The 26,535-nt window shown below is 42.7% G+C and overlaps 1 protein-coding gene across 2 annotated transcripts in view; it reads left to right on the top strand.

Annotated features, from left to right (window-relative positions):
- Nucleotides 1-26,535, top strand: part of MTMR10 (myotubularin related protein 10) — a 1,193,387-nt gene that overhangs the window by 812,887 nt on the left and 353,965 nt on the right. For both annotated transcript variants that reach the window (XM_044078705.1, XM_044078706.1), the window contains exon 11: nt 8,471-8,540. In XM_044078705.1, coding sequence (XP_043934640.1) covers nt 8,471-8,540 — 70 coding nt within the window. The remainder of the gene's footprint in view (nt 1-8,470; nt 8,541-26,535) is intronic.

The raw sequence follows: 26,535 nt of genomic DNA, 5'->3' as shown, positions 1-26,535 counted from the left end.
GAGGAGAAGGTTAACACCCACACTACATCTCAAGCAACACATAGCCCTTCTAAACCTGCACCACCAACACCCACATATAGCAACACTAAATCCACATATGCAGAGGCCCTTAACTGTAACCTGCCCAAGCAACAAAGACCTCTGAAGCTGAAACGCAAACAAACACCAATCACAACCAATGTGTCACATAGTTCACAACACCAGTGTGCCACCCAGCAACAGCCCCTAAGGCAAGACAATGTACCTAACACTTTAGTCATAGGTGACTCTATAGTCCGGCACACTGATGTCCCTCTCACCAGGTTGAATATGGAGAAAATTACAGTCAGCTGCCTGTCGGGTGCCAGGATCCGCCACATAGCATGCACTCAAGTCACTTCACAACAAGTACAAATATGACTCTGTCATTGTCCATGTTGGAGTGAATGACTTGAGACGTACCTCCCTGGACTACATGAAAGAGACATGGAAGAGCTCTCGGATCATGTGGCCCAGGCAGGTATGACCCTAGCCCTGAGTAGCATCCTGCCTTCGCCCAGAATGATACCACAATATAAGGATAAAATGATTGACTTCAACAATTGGCTAAGCTTATGGTGTCATTCAAAGGGGATCCAGTATCTGTCTGCCTGGGATGACATGATTGACAGACCACGATGCTTTGCCAGAGATGGTCTGCACCTGTCGCCCTGGGATTCAGGTTACTGGCTAAGGCTCTTGCCACCCCTATAGTGCCTTTTTAGGCAAACTTCAAAGGACAAAACCACCACCGTAACAGGTACAAGCATGCAAAATCTGAAGGTAATGCTACTCAATGCTAGAAGTCTAAACCTCAAAATGCACTCTCTCGAGGCACTCCTAAAAATGGAGAACATTGATATCTGTGCAGTAACTGAGACCTGGTTCAAGGCTCCAGAGAGCACCCCTGCAATACCAGGCTACAACTCTTACCACACTTTTCGCCACAAAACCAGGACCGAAACACTAAAGGTGGAGGAGTGTCAATATTCACCAAGGATATTCACACCACCAGGCTAGTTGGCCAACACAATGTGTCTGAAATTCTCCAAGTGCAACTAACACTAGGTAAGACTGCAATCCAAATTGTAGCTTGCTACAGATCCCCACCATACCCCAAGATTCTCACTACAACTTTCTAAACATACTGGAAAATATTAAGATAGAACCAAACACCCTAATACTGGGTGATTTTAACTACCCTGCCATTAACTGGGAAAACTACTCATGTCCCAACACCTTTGCTAGCGGTTCTTGGAATTCATAAATTCCAATGCCCTGGATCAACTAATCCATAGTCCCACCAGGGCTCCAATATCCTAGACCTGGTCATTACCAACATGGGAAATCAATGCTCCATACCTATGGTCACCCCTCGTTAGTCAGGTCTGACCATAAGCTAATCACCCTTAACATCCACATCCCACCCCACCCCCAGTAAAGAAACCACCATAAAAACTTCTCCAAAGCCAACTTCATGCTACTCAAGTCAGAAGTGACAAACTTCATAACACCCATGCAGGCGGAACTGAAAGTTCAACTGCTGAATCCTACACTAAGGCACTGTACGAGCACATCCACTCATGCATGAATCGTGCCATCCCAAATAGAACCAAAATGCTCTCATCCAAAAAAGGAAGCCAATCTGGTGGTCCCCTGCCATAAACAAACTTTACAACAAAAGGAAGAAACTTTTGCAGAAAAGAGGAAAATCCCAGGATGCAAAAACTCCTTACTGGCCTCAGTAAGAAACTGAGATGCCTCATAAAATCCTCCAAAGCTAGTTACGAAAATAAATTTGCCAAAGATTCCAAAGACAACCACAAAGCATTCTATAACTATGTCAAGAATCTAAATGGCAATGCTCAGATCTGCGCTGAGCTAAAACAGAATGGCATTAAATATACTGATCCAAAGGATATTGCCAATATCCTGGCAGATCGATTCAGTGCCAACTTCACCCCTCTCACCCCTAAATGGCCCATCTCAATACCGGAAGATTTCCAAATTCCAGTAATAACGCCACACAGGTACAAAACGCACTCTCTAAAGCCAAGAATACAGCATCCATGGGACCAGATGACATCCCGGGCTGTGTACTACATGAACTACAATATGAACTGGCACCTCACCTAAGTGTCATGTTTAATCATAGCCTCACCTCAGGTTTCGTGCCCACTGAGTGGCGCAGAGCTACAGTTATCCCAATCCACAAGGGGATCCACCTTGGATCCCGGAAACTACCGTCCCATCAGTCTGACAAGCCTTATCTGCAAGGCCATGGAGCGTATTATCATGGAACTTATAAACAAAGACATTGGCAACCTTCAAACACTGGACCCCACCCAGTTTGGGTTTGTGAAGGGCCGATCTTGTCTCCTGAACCTGACTGACTTCTTTGAATCAGTCTCCAGAGCCATGGACAAGGGTAAGGTGGTCCACACAGCCTATCTAGACCTTGCCAAGGCCTTTGACACCATCCCCCACTCTGGAATCATAGATAAACTTACTAAGTTGGGCATTAATCCCTATGTCACCTAATGGGTTGCTAAATGGCTTACTGATAGAACTCACACTGTAAAAGTAGCCTACTCCAAATCCAGCTCCAGACAAGTTCCAAGTGGAGTACCTCAGGGTTCAGTCCTGGGGCCGCTCTTGTTTGGCATCTACTTCTCTGAAGTACAGGTCAACACTAAGGGACTCTGGCTAACAAAGTTTGCAGATGACTGCAAACTGGGAGCCATTATTGAATCCCCAAATGATGTGGATACTCTACAAAAGGGCCTTACAGAAACAGATGCTTGGTGCCAGAGCCATGGGCTCAAGCTCAATGCCAAGAAATGTATTGTTATCCCTTTGGGGAAAAACATGTATCCATGAATTACCATATAGGTGGCAGTACACTAAACACAGAAAGTTTGATAAGAGACTTAGGGACACAGGTGGACAGTGGTCTCACCTTCGATAACCACATCGCCACAACAGTCAGGAAATCCTTCTATGTGGCACACCTCATCACGAAGGGCTTTTCATCCAGAAAAAGGAGGTCATTGTCCCACTGTACTCATCCCTCATTAGACCCATTATAGAATACAACGCCCCATTTGGTATGTACCTCTCAAGACATCTGCAACAACTGGAAAGGCCTCAGAAATACCTCACTAAAAGAATCACAGGCCTAAAGCAGATGCCCTCGCTGACCGCCTTAAAAAACTCCAGCTATACTCTGTCACATATCGCCTACTCAGGCGAGGCATCTCTGCTTAACATACAAGGCCATGTCAAACCCAGAGCTGTTGGACATGCTACACTTAAAGAAATCCCAATCCCTCAGAGCTACGCTCCAGGGATCTAAACCTTGTCATCACAATAAACAAAACATGCTGGAGGGATAGGTTCCTGACCCAGAGACTCCCCAGACTCTGGAATAGATTGCCCATACATGTCAAGCAGAGTGCCTCTTTGGACCTCTTCAAGAGGAACCTTGACGATTGGATGGGAGAAAGGAAATTCACCCCAGGGATCACGTCAGTCGCTCTGCTAGGCAGGGGTCCATGAAAGTAAATAATGTGGGAAGAAATAGCCAGGGAATTGTTATGGCTAGGCTTGTATAGGCCCTAGGGCTGATAGCCTAGTACCAACCTATGAACCTATGAATGCACCTTAGATACAGTGTCAGGCAGGATTTTTCCTTTATGCACAGTAGTGTCCCAAGTACTTCATTCTTATTCAGCCATAGCGGTTGTCTGGTTCACAGCACTGGGCATCACAGCTGCTATAGTTCACATGGTCCCTCATGTAGGGTTGTTTATGTGGGTTCCCAGCTGGACACTAAAAGTGTAGTGGTCTCAGTTAACAGAACCCCTGTGTTTCATGTAAAGATTTTGTAGGCCTGCAAGACTCTGTTAATATTATTGGCTGCATAATTTTAATCTGGTTAGCCCATTTCAAATCTCCAGCCCAGTAGCGACAACTGTCATCATGGATGCCTGTACATTAGAGTTTTGCGGGACATCATCAAGGACAGAGACAGTCCAAGTAGTTTGGTCAGTCAGAGACAAGTCTGCACATGAATACTCTGTAAATGAGTGTGTTGATCCTCAGTCTGCAAGCTTTCCTTGGCTTTCTATCCCAGGTGCAGTTGCAATTTATACTAACCACATAACAGTGCTTTGGTACATAAGCAAGGTAAACTTGCTCCTTCAGCCTTTCTGTAGTGTGTAACAATGTTTGCAGAGAACCCTTCTGCAACTTCTTTGCTTATCTCTATTAATGCCAAATAGATCAGCTACTTGCCCCTTATCCCACACCATGAAGATATCCTGGGATGGATCATGTCTCAGGACGTAGTCCCAGAACTCCTTTATACCTTTCCTTCATTTCCTCTTACTCCAAAGTTTATCCAGAAAGCCATATTAAACAAGGCCAGGATCATTCTTGTAGCCCTGTTCTAGTCGCAACAGATGTGGTTCCCTCTACTGTGGCCTCATCTCATGGTGCAGTCTCTATCTGAAGCCCTCTAGAACCTCTTGACTTGACCATATGGCAAGCCTCACCTGGACTTTCACTCCCTTCATATAACAGCATGGTTACTCCAATTTCAGTAATGGCTAGGAACTCTTCATATCCACTTGGGTGATCCAAATCATTGTTTTTGCCCAGAGACCTACTAAGGTCAAACAGATGAAGTTTGCCAGGTGGGCTATTTGCAGAGGGTTATAGCACTTCACAGTTCTTTTCCCTGCATTTTTGGATTACCTGTCTCTCTGTTTTTGATACAGGTCTGAGTTGCTCTTACATAAAGCTCCACCTTCCTGCAATATCCAGCTGTCATCAATAATTCAACACTTTATCTGTGGTCTCTTTGAAAGTCTGCAAGGCTTTAAGAACTTTCCAGTTCAAACCTCCTGTAAAGGCTCATATGTCTTCAATTTCATACTGGAGAAATGAACCATTTCTCCTCATGAGACTGTTAATGAGGCTGATTGAAGTACCTCTGCTGGACATTTGTGTTTCTAATCCAGACTAATCTCATACTATATCCCAAATACCCTCTTAAGACCTAATTCCTGCTCTGTCTGTGTCTTTTTAGATCAAGGCCTATCCTTGGCAAAAACATAACTTATCCAAATAGAGATAATTTAAATACCTAGTTAATTCTTCTGCATATAATTCTAAAGCATCCTACCTAAGGCAGGCAACAAGTATTGTTTAAACTGTGACCATTGCTGAACTGTTGAAACTTGAAGTATGCATTTGTTTAACAATTACTTTCTAGTTACTAATGAAGTCTTGTACATAAAGTCTAAAATATCTTATCTAATGCTTGTAACATGTTTTTTGTATAAACTGTGAAGATTCCTGAACTGTTTAAAATTTGTAGTATTTAACTGTATAACAACTAGTACTTGTATGTTAGTAGTCTAGTAATCTCTTGGAGCTCATCTCCCCAGGACTCTACTGAAAATGGACATAAATCCAGTTAGACTATCCCGGTCAACAAATGTAAAATAAAATAAATAAATGGCCATTACAAGTGCTAGAAGAATTTCTGAAATAGAAGCCACTGATAAAAAAAACTTCCCTACCTGATCTTCTGTAAGTGTAAAATATCTTTATAGACTAATCACCCTTTGTAATGTGAAGTTGCCTCTGAGAGAAATGTTACTTAGTTTGCCTGTATTCTTGGGTACTCAAAACAATGCCGAATATCTTCTACACCACATGGAAGCTCACACACAGCTCATGTTTTGTGTGAGTAGAATTAAATCAATTTGAACGTAGTCTCAACTTTTACATAATTTTCTAGTTTAAAAGGGACAACCGTTACTTTGTCTAATTAGCATGTAGAGAGTATTAAGTTCTGTTGCTAATAGTATAGGAATTATTTGCCCTGTATTATTAGCACTTTCAGCCAGAGCAGTGATTGTCTCAGGCATTTTTAATAAATGCATTCTTAGGTGATATTTGCACAGCTGCTGTGAGGTTTTCACCGAGTATATTCACAAGACATTATAAGCTGGAAATGTAGGTCTTCCTTCAGAGCCACGTTGATTAGAAGTGTTTCCATGATGGCCACATTTCAGTGTTGAAGGGTGGAAGTAATTCAAATGAAGAGCCAATGGGTGATATCTTCTTACCTTACTTATTCCCTCAAAGGCAGAAAGGTCTTCCCGGATTTGAGCTTCAGTTCCACCACAAGACTAGGGCCATCTTTGTTTCAGGATGAGCAACAATTGTCCCCAGGCCAGGGTACTCCTTAGCATTGTTCCCCCTCTGCAGTCCTCCATCATTGGGAACATTGGCTATAGGAGATTTCTGTTAGGGCCCTAATTACATCCCCCAGTGGCTGACATGAGCACCTACAGCATTGTGGTGACCTCCTACATCCTCTTTGGGTACATTTGGGGTCCCACACATATGTCCCAAGGGGCACTGCTGTCAGTGGCTTGGGAGTACAAAGCCCACATTCTCCTAGTAATGGCCGTTGCTGATCTGCAAGCCTTCACTTGTGCAGAGCAGTTTGACCTCAAGGAATCTACTACAACTCCTTCCATAATGGGTGAGTCATAACATGCCCATTTTCCCATCCTTCCCCTTGTGGCTGTTGTAGTGGCTGTACCTTTGCTCAGAATCTGGGCATTTGTATCTTAGTCAGCAATTTACTCGGCTGCACCACAGAGCTGAGACCCCCCCCCCCAATGGCATGAAGTTTTGCTTCTTTCATATCTTACAAGGAATGAAGCAGATTACAAGCAGTGTGAGCTGCTAGTCTCTGGATAACAGAACTCAGGTTTTCCATTTGGATGGACAGAATATTTAGCACAAAGTGTCAAAATTTAAGTATCTTGGCTGTTTGTCACTCTTGTTTCCTTTATATCTACTATATTTTGAAGATTTTGTGATAACTAGGTTAACTAATTTGTCGGGTTTGTCATTAACTGATTTGTGTTTCAGCTGCCCTTATTTTAGAGGGTGCCATACATGAAACAAAGGTAAATTGTTGCAGTGCTGCTCCTGTTTACCATAGTCAGATCAGTTAATTTTTATTTCTGGTTCAAGGGTGCCAGTCACTGGGAATTTCAAATGCTAGCCACATAGTCTAATCAAGTACAAAATTAGGACATTTTATTTTTGGTGCTTTACCAGCTGTTCAGTGTTCCAGTGCTTATCAAGTAGCACCTTATGACAACTAGTTAGGTTAATTTTCATTATTTTGTCCTTAAACTGTGGTTAAACAGGTAATTAAAGCGTTTTAAAGAATGAAATTGTGAAATTAAACTGTTATTTTGGTGTCAAGATCTGCCACCTGAGAAATCTTATTCTCACTGACCATTGATTCTGCCCAGCTGGTCACAGAGCTACAAGCCCTTATTTGCAGATAAGTAGAATTAGTCTTTCACATCGACTTGGTGTCCATCAGGACTAATCCATATTTACTTTAGAAAATAGCTTTGGAGCTTTCGCTGGGGTAGAATCCAGTAGCGAGAGGGGCTTCTTACCTTAGACATTGAATGTTGGCTTAGATTATACCTCAGGAAGGCATAGAATAGTTATTAGTCTCCTGATAAACACAGATTTGCAATTAACATGTAGGAGCTATTTGGGTAGACGTCCATCTGCACATTCTTTTGTTGTCAGGTGGCCAGTAGTCCAGTGCTTACTGCAGTTGAAGTCAGTGCAGCTAAAGGGATTGTTATCTCCAGAACCTGCTTCAAGAATGTAGCCATTGTAGACATCTGTGTGGTGACCAATTGGATATCCATGCACACTTTATCAAGGATTACCTTTTCAGTCTCTATTCCAGGAGATATGTTTCATTTGGCATTCTTTGCTGCGGGATTTGGCTTTCGTAGCTTGCACCTTTGGCGTCTTCTGCTCCATCCCCAAGGGAGGTATTGTCATACTTGTGATTTTTCCCAGCTGTATGCCAGTGCGAAGGGCAGTGTTTCAAATTAAGATAAAACAGGTTTGAGAATGCTCACCAAATTAGTTCATCTTCAAGAGGATGTTTTGCAAAGATACTTACTACCCTACATGCATCCAGCTATTTGACCCATCCATCTACCTTGAGCATTGTATGGCCTCTAAATATTTCAGGTATATAATTTTTTATGTCTTCCTGTGTTCTAATCTTCTGAGATAAACTTGTTCATCTTGCATGGGGAAATAATGTGAGGAGTTTAAGGCTAGTGCATACCCTTCTGTGCTGGGATGGTGCTGCCACAGTGTGCAGCCTGGGGAGTGCATGTACCTCAAGTGCTTGAACTTTTGAAGAACTGTGCTGGGAAAGGGCTCTCAGGTGGTCCCAGCTTATCAGCCACTGCAGAAAGCCTTGTCAAACATCAGTTGATATGGTGAATACTGGAATATTTGTTGTTTTAAGCCAAGTAGCCTTCAGGGCTATTTGCTCACTGTTGTAATTACTCTCTTTTGCTCTTTTACCATATAGAGCCTTATGAAGAAACCGAAGAAAAGTGGTTGTCTTCATTGGAAAGTACTCGCTGGCTTGAATACATTCGGTATGTAGAAATATGTATTAAAAAGGGAAAAAAGTGTCTGTTAATGTTCTGACTAAGCTAATGTCATGAATGATTTTAGGACGCTTACAGCAAATTTACCTGTCTGGTTTGTTTCACCATTTTGATTGTAATCTGGTGGGGTCTTTTACAGACTTGTATAGTTTTTTTAATATTTTTTTTATATTTAGTGTATATGTATGTTTGTTTATATATATATATGTATGTATATATATATATATATATATATATATATATGTGTGTGTGTGTGTGTGTTTATATGTATATATATATATATATATATGTGTGTGTGTGTGTGTATGTATGTGTATATGTATATATATGTATATATATATATATATATATATATATATATATATATATATTTATATGCATATTTTAGCATTCTTAATTTGTTTCAAACAATTGAGTGGTCTCTTAATTTTGCCCCCCCCCCCAATATAATGCCACCTTAGGACTTCTGTGAGAAGAAGCTACTTGTGTGTGTTATATGAAGATGTGGGTTAGATTTTGGGATGATTGCTGGCTACTGTGGGGAGGCAATGAAGGGGACTCATGACATTTGTTAATACCCATTTTAATATATAAATTATTAAATTTACCTGTTCATTTAATGTGATGACCAGCAATTATTTGGATGTTCCTGTTGTAAAACAGGAGAATGGCTTATTGGCCATTGTCCTCTATAGAAAACATCTTTATTGTAATACTTATTTACTCGCTGATAGTTGTCAACCCCCCCCCCCCCAAGTATAATGAGAAATATCCATTCGCAATTTATTTGTGTGGACAGAACTGCGATGTGTGATGTCTTCAAAAGGGAATTTCTGTGGTGGCTCAGCAAAACAAAAAACACAGGCCTTCCATCCAGCAAGCTCAAGCAAATCAAGTCATCACAACAGACGCCTTCTACGCCTGGGGGAAATGGAAACGTTTTTGTGTTTGAATGAGAAAAAAGGCCAGTGCTGAAAACTGAATTTTTTCCCTCAAATACTTACCCCTGTCGCTCTGGCGTCAGGGAAAAGCGGCGAACCGACACCCGACCTGACCTAGACTTTTTTGGCACCTTTATAAACATATGTATGTGTGTGTGTGTATGTGTGTATATTTATATGTATCTATATATATCTATCTATATCTATATATATGTATATATATATATATGTGTGTGTGTGTGTATATATATATATATATATATATTTATATATATATCTATATATCTATATGTGTATATATATGTATATATGTATATATATATATATATGTGTATATATATATATATATATATATATATATATATATTTCCTACTAGTAGCTTATGCATACTTTGTAACACTTGACTAACATGACTTTTGCATGTGGCAGTTTCACACATTTGTTTGAACTTTTCATTTTTTTTTAACAGTTTAATTCACTGTACCTGTCCCCAAATCCTTTAAAAAATAAAGGGGGGAAAACTATGCAGTTGAAAGAACAAAATCTCTGAAGTTTCTGCTTCACAGTAGTGGCTACTTGTACTGATATCTACCTTACAAATAAGGGTACTCATGCTGAAATATAGTGTGCCAGGGCTTGCACTTAAACCCATTACCACTCCTTTATTTGCAGTGTATTTCCCTCCCAAGTGTAGAAAACTGGCTGTTATGTATTCAGTAAACCTTTTACTTAGAAGCTAGCTCAATGAGAAAATTCAGCCAGCCTTGTGGAGTGTAAATAGATTGTGACTACGTGCGTTATACATTCTAAAGTTATTTAGTTTCAGCACTGTTTCTTTTCCCTTTTTTAAACTTTGCTTCTATCAAAACATGCCTGTATTGCCATTTTAACAGCAAACTCCTGCCCCTTTAACAGATCCACTGTAAAGGACATAAAATACAGTTTCTGAATATCTTTTAATTGACATCTTGCTAATCCTAAGTGCAGCAGTTCAGCTCTTATCGGTTTCTACCCAGGCAAACCAGATACCAGCACTCTGAGAAGACGTTTTCTTACGGAAAATACTCCTAGTCTTGCAGTCATCAACTTTTTCATTATTGACATGTTTACCTTACAGAAATGGAGAAGAACACTGCCCTTTACTTAAATCCACATTCTTCAGTCTGTTCTTGTGACATACATTGTCCATAACAAGAAGAAATGTATATATTACTTTAATGAGCAACTCCATACATCTTCATAGTCCAGCCTCTCCCCTTCAGCTTCACATCTCAGCATATATCTTTACCATTCTGTGTCCAGATTCTCTCATACTGCAATGGTAGTGATAAGTTACTTTTTTCTTTTTATTTGACTTACTGTTAATAATCAAGTCTACCCCTCCGTTATTTCTCGATATACATTAATTATTACTATACCTTTGCATGTGCCCTTGTGTTTAGAACAATACTTTCTACTGTTATATTGCATTTTATGATAATGTTAAACAGTTTAACACAAAAATATAAATGAAGAGTTATTTTTCTTATACATTGTTTCCCTCAGAGATTCTTATGGTTTAATTCCACATATATTTAAAAAAAGCACAGCGTGAGGTTGACACTGCGTATCTCTCACTTTTTATCACTTTATTATCTTCTCTCTCAAGCTTCACTGAAGATTGACCTACTTTAGAAAGTAAATGTATATGTTATACTCTGCTTGATTGTACATTGCACTATGCTCGTTCACTGGACTGGCTTTTCTTCTACGTAATTAGTCTAAATTATTTTGTTATTGCTTACTTTTCTATACTTTTTGTTTGTGAAGTATTTTGTATTTCTCCTAGCCTGGGCCTGAAATTGCTCAATAGTAATTGGTGCACTACCTCCCTAAAAATGTTGTATAATTATGTTTATATAACGATAGTAAACTAGCTTCATGTGACACAGTAAGTGCACACAACTGTGTATTGCCCTTTCAACTTCCAGTAGCTTACCTCAATGTATCACAATTAACTATTGTATCTTTTACATTGCTTCTTAAAGTGATTTTCCTACATTAGTAAATGCATTGCAGCATTTGATGAGTCAAGTGCCATGATGCATTTTTATATTTGGCTGTTTTTAATGAAAAAAACTTCATAAACCTTTTATTAAACCACTCCCCAAATATATTTGGTGTTTCCTACCATGACATTACGCTTAGGGTTACATGTATTGCGTCCTTATACTTTAATGGGGCACCTTTGTACATGTGCGGTGGTGCCCCATTGAAGTCTTTGGATATAATGTGTTTTTCCAACTTTGATGTGATGTGGTATGATCCCACCATTGCCAACCAGTATGTAATGTGGTGTGATCCCACCACTACCAATCAATGTGTGGCATCCCCATGCTGAGCCAGTAATCAAGAAGCTTGAATCCTCACCACTGACACTGAAGAGGGATGTGCACTTGGAATAGAAATGGATACGCTCAGTATTTGCAGATACAGAGCTCTCTGCATCAAGCACAGTTTCCCTTAAGAGCATGCAGGGAACACACTCAGCCTGGAGTGTGCATCTCTACATCTCTCTCCCTCTAGGTCCCCAGAAAGACTCCCCAGTGATGCAGCTGTAGGGTTAAGTCCTCAGCCAAGTATCCAAACCAAGTCTTCAGCACCATATCTGTAAACCCAGTGCTTCGTGTCTTTGCCCCAGGTAGCTGACACACACACACAGATGTTTGATTTTACACACACATACACACACTTAGGAAAGGCTGGCACAGATTTACCTGCTGTGCCCTCTTCTGCCCACAGTATAAGGTAGTTATCACTGCCACTAGACACTCCACAATCAGCTACTTTAAGGCCCTTAACAAGGGGTGTCCAATTATACTGTGTAATATAGGTTCATAGGTTAGTACTAAATACTTTCTACAAGGACCAGCCACAGTCTTCTTTCGGCTTATCCCAGTTAGGGGTTGCCACAGTGGATCACCTTTCCGCTCATGATTGGCAGTGAAGATTTACGGTGTCTAGTTGGCAGCCCGGCACCCAACCTTCCACAGAAGGCACACACATGCACACACTCATGCCTAGGGCCAGTTTAACGTGTCCAATCCACCTTCAGCATGTCTTTGGGATGTTGGAGGAAACCCATGCAACCACAGAGCAGACATGCAGACTCCCCACAGAAGGCACCCCAACTGATAATCAAGCCGGAGAACCTCTTGCTGTGAGGCTGCAATGCTAACTGCTGTGCCATCGCAGCCGCCCAAGGACCAGCCACAGTAAAAGTTTTAAATACAGGGTTGCCGCAGTGGTGCAGCGGTTAGATTTGCCGCCTCACAGCAAGATTTTCTCTGATTCGATGTTCGGCTGGGATGCCTTCTGTGCAGAGTCTGCATGTCCTCCCTGTGGTCGTGTGGTATCCTCCGGGTACTCCGGTTTCCTCCCACATTTCAAAGACATGCTGTAGGTGGATTGGATACTCTAAATTGGCCCTAGGCATGAGTGCGTGTGTGTGCCTTCCATGGAAGGTTGGGCGCCAGGCTGGCAACTCGACACCGTAAAAACATCACTGCCAATCATGAGCAGACAGGTGATCCGCTGTGGCAACCCCTAACCGGGAAAAAGCTGGAAGAAGAAGAAATAAAAACACATGAAAATACTGAAGATATATTTACAGTAAATCACAGAGTTCATATCACAGGAAAGGTTGAAAATGATATTGATGGGCAGGCTCATACAAATAAAGAAAAACAATAATAAACTAATCTTGCTATGTATTCCTGACTGATCTAAAGAAATTATTTTACTGTTCCCTAATAACTTACTAGGGCAAGGCAAGATGAAATACGTGAGCAGTCTTTCTAGTCAAGCTTCCAAACAGAATACTCCTTACTCAGAGATTACTCCCTGTACAATATAATGTCTAAGATAGCTTGGAGAATGACTTTATCTGGTCACGTGACTCTAGGTTCCCACAATATCTCCTTTGAAGCTGAGACAGGAGTTTAGCATAGACGGCTACAGTGCACATCTAAATGTTTGTAGCTGTGCCCTGGAGCCTCTCATTTTTTACTGAGCTAATAAACAAAGGCTTCTTCCAGACGTAACTTCCCCAGTCCTACTCAGAATTGTGGGGTGCCGCTTTGATGGTTTAACAGCCCATTTACATTTCCCTTATTTTTCGTAAAGTAAGCCAGCTGGCTAACCCCTTGCTGTCCCAGTGTCCTCTATTAAAACGTATACATTTAATTCAATTACCATAATACATGTACATTTTTCTTCATTCCAGCAGGGTGCACTGTTGATACATTCAGCACAAGCAAACCTCACAAGTACATTTTCAACACTAGCATCTGTACAAATCAGCTTGATATACAAATGGCATATAATTATTTACAAAATTCCAGATAGCTGTGCTGGCACAAGTCATACATCCACTGTCCTACTTTACCTGGCATGGCTGGCAGTACCTCATATCGTCACAGTTGACACTGCTGATGTTAAAATTTACTTTTTTCCTCAGTGACATCATTTTATGGAAAACAGACTTTTTAAAAGTATAGTTCTCCTCCATATTACCATCTGAAGTGTTCTATTATGGCTGGTGACCCTGTTAGGCAGTTTCTGCACCACACGACATGGTGTAAAGGTAAGGTAAAAAAAATCAGTTTAAACAAAAGCACTTAAACATGCCCTAGTGTAATGTCTTCTGATAAGGTCAGACCACCAAATGGTCTCCTTTGAAGTAAACATAAAATTTGGTACCCCCGCTAACCCTGGAATATTCAGGAAATACTCTAAGGCTAATTTCCTACTATTAAGTGGTGACCTGGCAAAATTTCAAGCCCCCATAAACCCTGAGAACACTGTTGCCTAAGAGGAGCTGTTCACAGAAGCCCTATACAAACATGTTAATAGCTGCATAGAAGCAACTGTACCCACCCGGAAGAAGTACAGAATGAACTCAAAAAACAAGCCACCCTGATGGAATCACACCACCAGTAGGCTACATAGCAAAAGGAAGAAAGTCTTGTCAGCAAGTAGGAGGTGCAGTACCCAGCAGGATAAAAGCGCACTCATCAAACTAAACAAGCAACTCAGAGGACAAATAGTGTGCCAGTGTCTAGTTTGAGGTAAACTTGGCCTCCCAGGCCAAGGACGGACATAAAGTATTCTTTTAGCTACGTCTGCAACCTCAAAGGCAATACACAGTTGTGTGCAGAGCTCACTGTTAATGGAGCCACCTGTACTGAGCAAGAAAATATAGCAAACCTACTGACTGACAAATTCAGCTTCAACTTTACCCCTCTATTCCCCCCTCAACCTTCCCTCAGGAGATACCCTCAAATATAACTTCCCTTACTATTACTAGAGAACATGTCCTCAGTGCTCTCTCCAAGGCTACGTACACTGCATTAGTGGGACCAGACATCCCAGGATGCCTTCTAAAATAGCATGAAACATGATGTATTGGGGTGTCTACAATTGCTATTTAACTCTAGCCTCCAAACAGGTTTCGTATCTTATGAATAGAGAACAGCAACAGTCATCCCTCTGCACAAAGGTGGGCCATCTACAGAGCCTGCAGACCCATAAGTCTCACTAGCTTCGTATGCAAAGCCAAGGAAAGAATAATCATGGAAATGATCAGTAATGACATAAGCAACCTCTAGACACTGGATCCAACACAATTTGGTTTCATCAAGGGTAGGATATGTATACTCAGCCTGGTAGACTTCTTTGAGAAGGTCACCAAAGCAATGGATGAGGGCAGAATGGTTCACACTTCCTACCTTGACCTAGCCAAAGCATTTGACACAATTCCCCACTCGGGCATTGTCGACAAACTCAAGAGGTTAGGTACAAACCCTTATGTCACCTGGTGGATAGCCACCTGTCTGACAGGACTCAGGAAGTTAGAACTGGGGAGTTCACTTCTACAAAGAGGCCAGTCACAAGCGGAGTTTGTCAAGCATCGGTTCTGGGACAGCTCCTGTTTGGCATTTACTTCCCTACGGTCAAAGCCAATGTCACTGCCCTCTGGCTGAATAAATTGGCATTTATAAGCCTAGCCCATAGTTATGTGGGCTTCACCGCCCCCTTTAGTGAATTGAACAAGACCAGAGAGGGCTCTGCCACATGTACCACCGGATTTTTTTTCCACACAGCATAGAGTCTCCTGGTGATGAATCTGTCCCCCTCTCTATTTATGTCACCTCTGAGCAAGCGGTATGAGACTGAATAGAGCGCACCAGTTATCCATTTCTGTGAGGCCCTTCTGGAGGATATCTGTGCAGTTTGCAACCCAATGGGGCGGTAATTTCCAGGGTCTGTGGGCACCGCCTCTTTATGAAGTGGACCACAGTCAGCCAGGCGCCGCCTACTGGGTAAATGTGATCCTGAGGTGAAACAAATTTGCAGATTATTTCAAATTAGGAGCTGTTATTGAATCCCACACCAACACAAATGTTCTCCAAGAAGGGCTGACACAAACAACTGCTTAAATATCTGAGTTTTTGGCTGCCTGCTATCTACCTGCATTCAACTGTATTACAAGCTGAGTTAGTATAAACTCCCAGTGTTACAGATAGTACTGAATTTTGTTTCTGTTTGTTTCATTGAATATTGTGTGGTCTGATTGTCTCTTTGCAGTTACCTTCCTACAAGTGTACAAACTTGTTTCAGTTTATTGTTGTTTTCACTTCTGATATTCGGTTTTAACTCTTAGACTAGAGGGTTTCTCTGTGCTTATAGGTGTTAGCCACATATCTGAGAATTTAATTTCTGCTGAAATATCTGAGTTGTTGGCTGGCTGCTATCTACCTGCATTCAACTGTATTACAAACTGAGTTATGTATAAACTTCCAGTGTTACAGACAGTACTGAATTTTATGTTTCTGTTTATTTGTTTCATTGAATATTGTGTGGTCTGTCTGTCTCTCTGCAGTTAGTTTCCCTGCCTTCCCTCCCTGATCTTGTTGTGATATTAATCTTGGTGGCTATGGAATTGCCCGCCTCTCCTGTCAATTTGTGTTTGAACACTCCTCCTGGGTCCATCTCATTTGCTCACTCAGCTGAGTACAGTGGGATCATATTTTGATTTCAGGCACGCTTACCAGTCCCATCTCTTCAGCCTTAATATTGCTGCACACTCAAGTGTGCTAGCTTGCACTGCACTTGAATTGTTTTTAGTGCTGTTTTAGCTGCTTTTCTGTTAGAAATTTTTTTTTTTTAAAGCTTGTTTCCGGCCTTTCCTATAACTAGTGTAGTCCAGGTACAGATTTAATGTATCCAAGACTGTTTGTAAACTTCTGAGCCCCCCCCCCCCCAAGATTTCCTGTGTTGGAGGGAAGCCTTCTAACTTATCAGTGGGAGTGGTAAGCACTGGGTAGCCTGTCTACCACAAGAGGAGTGGTTTCTGGCCCAGAAATCGTAGTTTATTGGCCGTTTTTTTTCCATCTCTTTCAACTTTCTGGTTTAAAAGCCCACATTTGCACTTATGTCTCGCCTTTCCTGTAACTAGGCTAGTCCAGATATAGATATGCTGTATCCAGGACTGTATGTAAACTTCTGAGCCCCCCCCCCCCCTCCAAGCCTTTCTGTGTTGGAGGGAAACCTTCTAGCTTATCAGTGGGAGTGGTAAGCACTAGGTAGCCTATCTACCACAAGAGGAGTGGTTTCTGGCCCAAAAATCATAGTTTGACTGTTTGTGCAGTTTTTTCCATCTCTTTCAACTTTCTGTTTTAAAAGCTGGCGTTTGCACTTGTTTTTCGCCTTTTATGTAACTAATCTAGTCCAGATACAGATTTGCTGTATCCAGGACTGTTTGTAGGCTTCTGAGCGGTGCCAAAGTCTGCTCTTCAATTTTCCCCTTAGATCTACTAGTTCTCTCCTCTCCTGCACTTTTACTAGCTTATTAATCTAGCACTTTACCAGAATACTTGTAGCGGTTACTGTAGCACACAAAAGTGCTACCAGCACTAAACGTTCTACAAGGAAACAGCTCCATTATTTTTTATTAATGCCCACCCCTCCAGGCATGTCTGAAAGCCAGTTCCCTGTGCTTTCTTCTATTAACTTGGTGAACTTGGGTATCCTAAGGCAATGTAGCATCTGCCTCATGTACACTGACAACCCTCTCCTCTTACCTGCCAGCACTCAGACTTGTGAGAGATGCACTTGTATATCCAAATTGGAAGCCACGCACTCTCCAGCCAAGACCATGATAGCTGGTCAAGAGGAGGAGGTCAGCACTTGCACCACATCACATGGAACACATAGCCCTCCGGAACACACACCAGCACTGCCTTCACATAAAAACACAAACCATACACCCACCTTTGTGGAGGCTCTCAATAAAAATCTACCCAAACAGCAGAGACCTCCAAGGCAGAAATGCACTCGACCACCACAAAACAACACTAATCACGAGACACATAACTGTCCTAAACAGTGTGCCACTCAAAGTCCCTAAGGCAAAACAGCATGCCCAACACACTAGTCATAGGTGACTCGATAATGAGGCACACTGATGTTCCACTCACTAGGCTGAATAAGGAGAAAGTAACAGCTGCCTATCAGGTGCCAGGATCCACCACATAACGCACGCACTCAGGTCCCTCAACAACAGGTACAAATATGACTCTGTCATTGTACATGTGGGTGTGAATGACCTGAGACGTACCTCACTGGACTACATGAAGAGAGACATGGAGGAGCTTTTGGATTATGTAACCCAGGCGGGTATGACCCTAGCCCTGAGCAGCATCCTGCCATCACCCAAAACAATACCACAGTATAAGCAGAAAATGATTGATTTCAACAATTGGCTAAGTTTCTGGTTTCATTCTAAGAGGATCCAGTATCTGCCTGAGATGACATGATTGACAGACCTCGATGCTTTGCCAGAGATGGCCTGCGTCTGTCACCCCTGGGCTTCCGAATACTGGCCAAGGCTCTTGCCACCCTTATAGTGCCTTTTTTAGGTAGTGTTCCACAGATCAAATTACCACCATAACAGCTACAAACAAAAGCAATCTGAGGGTCATGTTGCTCAACGCTAGAAGTCTAAATCTTAAAATAGAGAACCTCGACATTTGTGCTGTAACAGAGACCTGGTTCAAGGCAGCAGAAAGCACCCCTGCACTACCAGGCAATAACTCATTCCATACCCCAGAACTTGGATCGTAGCTCCAAAGGCGGTGGTGTTTCCATATTCATAAAGGATGTGCACACCTCCAGACTGGTAGTCCAACATAATGCATCAGAGATACTTCAGGTGCAGCTAACATTGGGGAAGACGGTGATTCAGGTCATAGCCTGAGAGGTCCCTAACCATGTCCCAAGACTCGCACTCCACGTTCCTAAGCACCCTGGAGAATATTAGGGTCCAACCTAACACTCTCATACTGAGCAACTTCAACTACCCTTCCATTAACTGGGAAGACTACTCCTGTAGCACTACCCCTCCATTAACTGGGAAAACTACTCCTGTAACAATACACTTGCCCAACGTTTCCTGGAATTGATTAATTCCAATGCCCTGGGCCAGCTCGTTCATCCCCCCCTAGAGGTAGCAACATCCTTGACCTGGTCCTTACTAACATGGGCAACCGTTGCTCTACACCAGTAGTCAGCTCCTCCCTGGTTAGATCTGACCTCAAACTAATCACCTTGGAAATCCAACCCCCCCTCCCCCCACAAAGGTAACCACCATGAAAAACTTCTCCAAAGTTAATTTTGGGCTCCTAAAAGCAGAGATGGCTAACTTCATGGCACCCATGCAAATGGATAATAGTTACATGACCACCAAATCATATATCAGTGCACTGTACTATCACGTACACAGATGCATGGATCTCACCGTACCCAATAGAACCAAGACACTCTCCTCAAAAAAAAAAAAAAAAGCCAATCTGGTAGTCCCCTGCCATAAACAAACTCTACAACAGGAGGAAGAAAGTGATGCGGAATAAGGTGAAGTCTCAAGACTGGAAAAACTCCCTTATTAGCCTCAACAAAATGTTGAGATCCCTCATCAAATCCTCTAAAGCTAGCTATGAAAATAGAATTGTAGCAGATAGTAAAGACAACCACAAGGCCTTCTATAGTTATGTAAAGAATCTCCATGGCATTACCCAGTTTTGCTCTGAGCTACTGCACAATGGTACCTCCTATACTGAGCCAATATATTGCCAATATACTGGCCAACAGATTCAGTGCCAACTTTACCCCTCTTTCCCTCCCCAAAGGACCAATCACAGTACCAGTAGATTGCCAGGCACCCAGTACTACTGCTGCACAGGTTAAAACAGCACTGTCCAAAGGCTAAGAATACAGTTCTATGGGATCTGACAATATCCCTGGCTGTGTTCTACATGAACTACAGAGTGAACTGGCACTTCACCTGTGTGCCCTGTTCAACCACAGCCTCACCTCAGGCTTTGTCCCTACCGAATGGCGCACTGCTACAGTCATCCCTCTCCACAAAGGAGGACGACTAGCGACTACAGACCCTGGGACTATCGCCCCATTAGCCTGACGAGTCTGATATCCAAAGCTATGGAATGCATTATCATGGACCTAATAAACAAGGATACAGGGAATCTCCAAACTCTGGATCCCACACAGTTTGGTTTTGTGAAGGGTAGATCATGCCTGCTCAACTTCTTTGAGTCAGTCACCAGAGCTGTGGATGAAGGCAAGGTGGTTCATACAGCCTACCTCTATCTGGCCAAGGCCTTTGATACCATTCCCCACTCAGGAATCATAGAAAAACTCACTAAGCTAGGTTTTAACCCTATATCACTAGGTGGGTTGCAAACTGGCTCACAGATAGAACCCACAGTGTGAAAGTAGCTGACTCCCAAGTCAGACTGCCGACCAGTCGCGAGTGGAGTCAAACAGGGTTCAGTCCTGGGTCCTCTCCTGTTTGGTATCTACTTCTCTAAAGTCCAGGCCAACACGAAGTGACTCTGGCTGATTGCAAGTGATGATTGCAAGTGGGAGCTATTGTTAACTCCCCAAGTGATGTTGACATCCTACAGTAATACCTCACTGAGACCAACGACTGGTGTCAGAACCATGGCCTTAAGCTCAGTGCCAAAAAATGTGTCGTCATCCCCTTTGGGAAAAACCCAGTTCCCATGAATTACCACATTGATGATAGTCCACTGAACATAGAAGGCATTATAAGAGATCTGGGGACACAGGTTGACATCAACTTCTCTTTTGACCACCAAATTGCCACTGTGGTCAGAAAGTCCTTGTATGTGGCACATCTCATTATTAAGGGTTTTGCATCCAGGAAGAAAGAGGTCATTGTCTCCCTCTACTCTTCCCTTATTAGGCCAATCATATAGAGTACAATGCCCCATTTGCCATGTACCTCACTAAACACAAAAGTACCTCACAAAGAGGATCCTAGGCCTTAAACATTTGTCCTGTATGGACAGACTCCGAAAACTCCAGGTATTCTCTGTTTCATAGCGCCTACTTAGAGGTGATCTCTGCACGACTTACAAAGCCATGTCTGACCCAGATCTGTTAGAAATTCTACATCTAAAGAAATACCAATCCATCTGCACCACACACTCTAGAGATGTCAGCCTCATTCTCACAATTAACAAAACATGCTGGAGGGACAGGTTCATAACCCAGGGACTGCCCATTCTATGGAATAGATTTCCCATACATGTCAAGCAGAGCACCTCACTGGCCCTCTTCAAGAGAAATCTTGATGAGTGGATGGGAAATAGAAAATTCACCCCAGGGATCACTCCAGTGGGCTTTACTTGACAGAGGCACAGAGAATTGAGGTAGGGTGGCACGATGGGCTAGGCTTGTAAAGGCTCCAGGGAAATTAGCCTAGTACACACCAACAATGTCAAGCCATAGGACTAAAACTAAATGCCAAGAAATGCATAATTGTATGCTTCAGGAAATCATCCACACCTAGTAACTATGAATGTTCATCGTGTTTCACTGTTGCAGTCATTGCACTTGGGTTATCCTGCTGGCAGGCGACCCGCAGTCGCCCCAAGTTCCAAAGTCTTGGTCCGGCGTCGGTTGCTGTCGCCTCTTCCCTAACGTCAGTGCGCCAGGGGTATAAAAGTTGCAACCGACGCCATTTTCTTCAGTCTTTCTTGCCGCGCGGTGCCCGAAGCAAAAGCAGTTCGCAAGTGCCGGTCGGCCGACTCCTGAGATTTTCAAAATTGAATTTCAGAATCGAAGTCTTCAATAAAGCTAAGTACCCTGTTGGGGAAACTTTTTCTTGCTCCAGACCAATGTCAGTAAAAGTTAATTTTATTTCTTGTGGGAAGCAAATACCTCATAAGGACTTTCACTCTTACTGCATTCCTTGCCTAGGCCCTGACCACGACATTACCAGTTGTCGGTTTTGTGCTAGATTCAATAAACGCACTATTAAACGTCGGTTTGATTTTGCATTACATTATTTTGGACAAAGATTTAATTATATAATGCTGTCGGAACAACCGACGAACAGAATGTATAAAAAATGCAAAGACAAAGAAAAAGACAGGCATCTGAGGTCCAAAACCGACGACAAAGCCTCTTCTAGGCCAGTCGTTGGTTCACTGGTTCTCAGTGAAGCGCTTTCTCAGCCCCTGATACCCGCTACCTCACAGCCACAGGCCGTAACCGAAAGCCACGTGGAGACAACGAGGCCTGTGGAAACTCAAGGTGTTGGGCCTACAGAAACTATACCCCCAGATGGGTCCGGAGCTGCTGAGCAGGCACCGGCTTCTGAGAATGTTTTCAGACCTTCACAGTTTACAATTAAAGCTACTACAGCAGCAAAGGCCAAGTCAAAAACACCATTAGTGTCAAGGAAACAAGTGCAGCATTCTCTGGAACAGTCATCCATGCCAAAGAAACAGATGCTTAAAATGGCCGAAGACCTTATTACTTTAATCAGGGGTTCCCATCCCCCTCCTGACAAGAGGCCTAGGCAAGACACTGATTATGATTCCTCTGATCAGGTTTCCATTTCCTCTGATTCTTCTTCTGACCAGGGCTATTTATTCTCTCCCTCCCTATGAGGACTCTGATGCTGAAGAGTCCATTCCTTCAGCTTCACCTCCTGAGGATTACTCTTTTGGGGAAACCCTGCACACCATAAGGGAGCATTTCCATTGGGAGAGCCAGGATTACTCAGAATCCAAGAAAAGGCTCAGAGATTTCCTTTTATTGCCTCAGCACAGGCCCCTGACTATCCCCCCTGTGCTTGATATTGTAGATGATGTTTTTTTCTGAATCTAGTCTGTCTCCAGATTCTTTACCCCCTGCACCAGTAAAGCCAGACAGGTACTACAGGGTCCCTGACTCTCATAAATTTATTTACAAAAACCCCACTGCAGATCCAGAAACAATTTCTCAGGGTCCTAAGGGGGTTAAAGCTTCCACTGCCAAAAATCCTGTCCCCTCAGATAGGGATCCCAGAGCTCTGGACAGATGGGGGAAAAAGTTTACACCACTTTAGCTGTAAGAGCTTTAAACTGTCAGTTTCACATGCTTAAATATCAACAGTATCTCATGTCATTGTTAAAGCAGAAAATGGTTACAAATATAGAAAGTCCTGACAGCAAAGAAATGCAGGCTTTATTGCATGCAGTTGAACAAGTGGGAAAGCATACTCTGCAATGTGGGTTTGATTCATTAGAGGCTTCTTGTAGAGCCGCAGTTACAGGCTCAGTTATTCGAAGACATGCTTGGTTGAAAGAACAAAGTTTACCTGACCATGTTAAAGTAAAATTATTGGATGCTCCACTACAGCATGATACTTTGTTTGGTGTTAAGGCAGAAAAGGTGTTAAAGAAAATGGAGGATAAAGCAAAGTCAATGCAAACTGTGAAAGATTTCTTACAGGTTCAACCACCTAGATTTAGCAGAAACTGGCCTTCAAAAAAATGGTCCTTTCCAATGTCAGACAGGCCACAAAGAGGCAGATACAGACGCCCAAGAGGCAGATCTCAGCCCCAAGGCTCCTACAGACCTAAACAGTGGGGTGCTTCAGCCTCCAAAGGAGGAGAAGACAAATCACAACCTTATAGGAAACAGTCACAATGACTTCCCGCTACAAATGCCAAGCTCTTACCAGCTGACAGCACCCCTAGGGGGAAAATTTGCACTTTTCTCAAAAAATTGGCACATAATCACCCAAGACCAATGGGTGTTGAATATAGTTTCTCAGGGATACAGGTTCCACTTCCACACGCTTCCAAAACCAAAAGGTATGCCAAACCTGCCACAAAACCAATGGGCAGAGGCACAAACACAGATTGCTGCTCTTATGGATATGGGAGCCATCCAAAAAGTTCCACAAGAGGAACAGGGTCAAGGATTTTACTCTCGCCTTTTCTTAGTACCCAGAAAAGACAAAGCCTGGCGACCAATACTGGACCTGTCAATCCTAAATACTTTCCTGGATGTTCCAAAATTCAAAATGTTAACACTACAACAACTTCTGCCATGCTGGGCAAGGAGGCTTGGCTAGTTACTTTGGATCTCAAGGAGGCATACCTGCACGTCCCAATCAGACAATCGTGCAGAAGATACCTCGGATTTATAGCAGGCTCAATGCATTACCAATTCTCTGCACTGCCCTTTGGCTTATCTACTGCGCCCAGGGTCTTCACAAAATGCCTGGCACCAATAATTGCATTTTGCAGACAAAAAGGAATTCAAATATATCCCTACTTGGACAACTGCCTTATTCAAGCAGAGAGCAAGGACATTCTTCTACAGCACCTGGCATTCGTAAAAAGATTGCTAATTTGCCTAGGGTACACAGTAAACAAAAAGAAATCAAAACTATTGCCCTCTCAAGAGATAATATTTCCTGGGTGCAAGCTTAAATACAACTGCCCAGATGGCTTATCTCATGCCAGACAAACAAAGGCAACTGACTCATTACTTTCAAATGATGGCAACAAAGACCCAGCTCCCTGCAAGAAAAATTCTGCAGGCCTTGGGTTTCATGGCATCTTGCATTCTATTAATTCCATATGCCAAATTGTATATGAGGAAACTACAATGGTATCTAAAAAGTGTTTGGACTCAGCATTGTCACAGCCTAGAGACAATCATAACCTTGATTCCCTGCCTACAACAGGAGTTTCGATGGTGGTCCCAGGCCTGTCACCACAACAAGGGACAGGCTTTCACCTTACCAACAGCCAGGCAGATAATAACAACGGATGCATCGGATTATGCCTGGGGAGCACATATGGCAGGAAAATGTATTCAGGGCATGTGGCCCAAGGAACAAATGCATCTGCACATCAATCAAAAAGAGATGCTAGCTGTACAGAATGCCCTGACAGCCTTCAAGGACCTAAAACATCCAGGACAACTATTAATAAAGACAGACGATACCACAGTTATGTGGTACATAAGCAAGGGGGCACACATTCCTACCCCCTATGCAGACAAGCCATGACTTTGTGGAACACAGCACTGACCTACCAGGTACATCTGCAAGCACAATTCCTGCCAGGAACAAAAAATACACTGGCAGACTAACTATGCAGAAATCTCATGGATCATCATGAATGGAAGATAAATCCACAAGTGTTCAACATGATAACAAGGGAATGGGGATGCCCAAACATAGATCTTTTTGCCTCCCCTCATACCAAATACAGAAATTTTGCACAAGGACTTGTCACTCTCAAGCATGGAAAGTGGATGCTCTATCATTCAGCTGGAAAAACCTGACAGTCTATGCCTTCCCTCCGATGCCTCTTCTCACCAAGGTGCTTCTAAAAGTCAGACAAGAGAGGCCAAAGATGATTCTAATTGCACCAGACTGGCCACACCAGCACTGGTACCCAATCCTAAAGACTTTATCCCAAGGCCCACCTTGGTCTCTACCTCAAATCCCTCATCTTCTGACACAGCAAAACAATCAGATTCTGCACAGTCAACTCAAAACCATAAACTTGGCAGCATGGCAGATAATGTAGCCACTCAGACTGCACCTCTCTCTAAAGCTGTTATGGATGTAATTTTGGAAACCAGGAGACCCAGCACTAGAAAATCTTATGCAGAAAAATGGAACAGATTTTGTGCTTGGAACCAGGCACAAAGGGCTCAACCCACTGGTCCCTAATATTCCACAGATTTTGCAATACCTAACTGAGATGTTGGACAAAGACCTATCTTTTTCATCTCTTAAAATCCATGCCTCTGCCATTTCAGCTCATTACAATACGGATCCTCCATTTTTTTCACATCCTCTACTATGACAGTACCTCAGAGGGGCAAAGAATATAAGACCCCCTAGGAGAGCACCAGTGCCTACTTGGGGATCTCAATTTTGTTTTAGAAAAACTAACACTGCCTCCATTTGAACCGGCCAGAACAGCAGATCTAAAATACTTGTCATGGAAAACTGCTCTGCTCCTAGCAATAACTTCAGCAAGAAGAGTCTCAGAGTTACAGGCATTGATGGCTGTGGAACCTTTCCTCATTTTTCACCAAGACAGGGTTTCTCTAAGGACGAACCCAACATTCAAGCCAAAAGTGGACTCCAGTGTGGCCATAAACCAAACCATTAATTTGCCTACTTTCTACCCAAAAACCCAGAATAAAGGGGAAAGACTTCTGCACTCTTTGGTTATACACAGGCAGCTACGATTTTACTTGGACAAAACAAAAGCTTTCAGAAAAACTGAACAACTGTTTGTAGCATATGCTGCAGGATCACAAGGAAAACCCATTACAAAGCAGACAGTCTCCAAATGGATAGGACACTGCATCCACTTCTGTTATCCACAACATGGCAAATCTGTGCCTAAGGGCATTAGGCCTCAATCTACCTGAGCAGCAAGCCACTACAGCAGCTTTCCTCAGAGGGGTACCAACCAAAGACATTTTAGAAGCTGCAACCTGGAGCTCAGTGCACACTTTTACCAAGCACTACCACCTACCTCTCTACTCCAAATCCAGAGCAAGCTTTGCCATTGCAGTTCTGCAGGGCTTGTTAGCCTCACCAAATCCAATCTAGACCCAGCCACCCAACCTCCGCTTTGGGATTCTACCC

The sequence above is a fragment of the Protopterus annectens genome, chromosome 7.part1, assembly GCF_019279795.1.
Source record: "Protopterus annectens isolate FY-2018-M chromosome 7.part1, PAN1.0, whole genome shotgun sequence".
Classification (NCBI taxonomy): domain Eukaryota; kingdom Metazoa; phylum Chordata; order Ceratodontiformes; family Protopteridae; genus Protopterus; species Protopterus annectens.
This window is presented reverse-complemented; position numbering and strand designations above follow the sequence as displayed.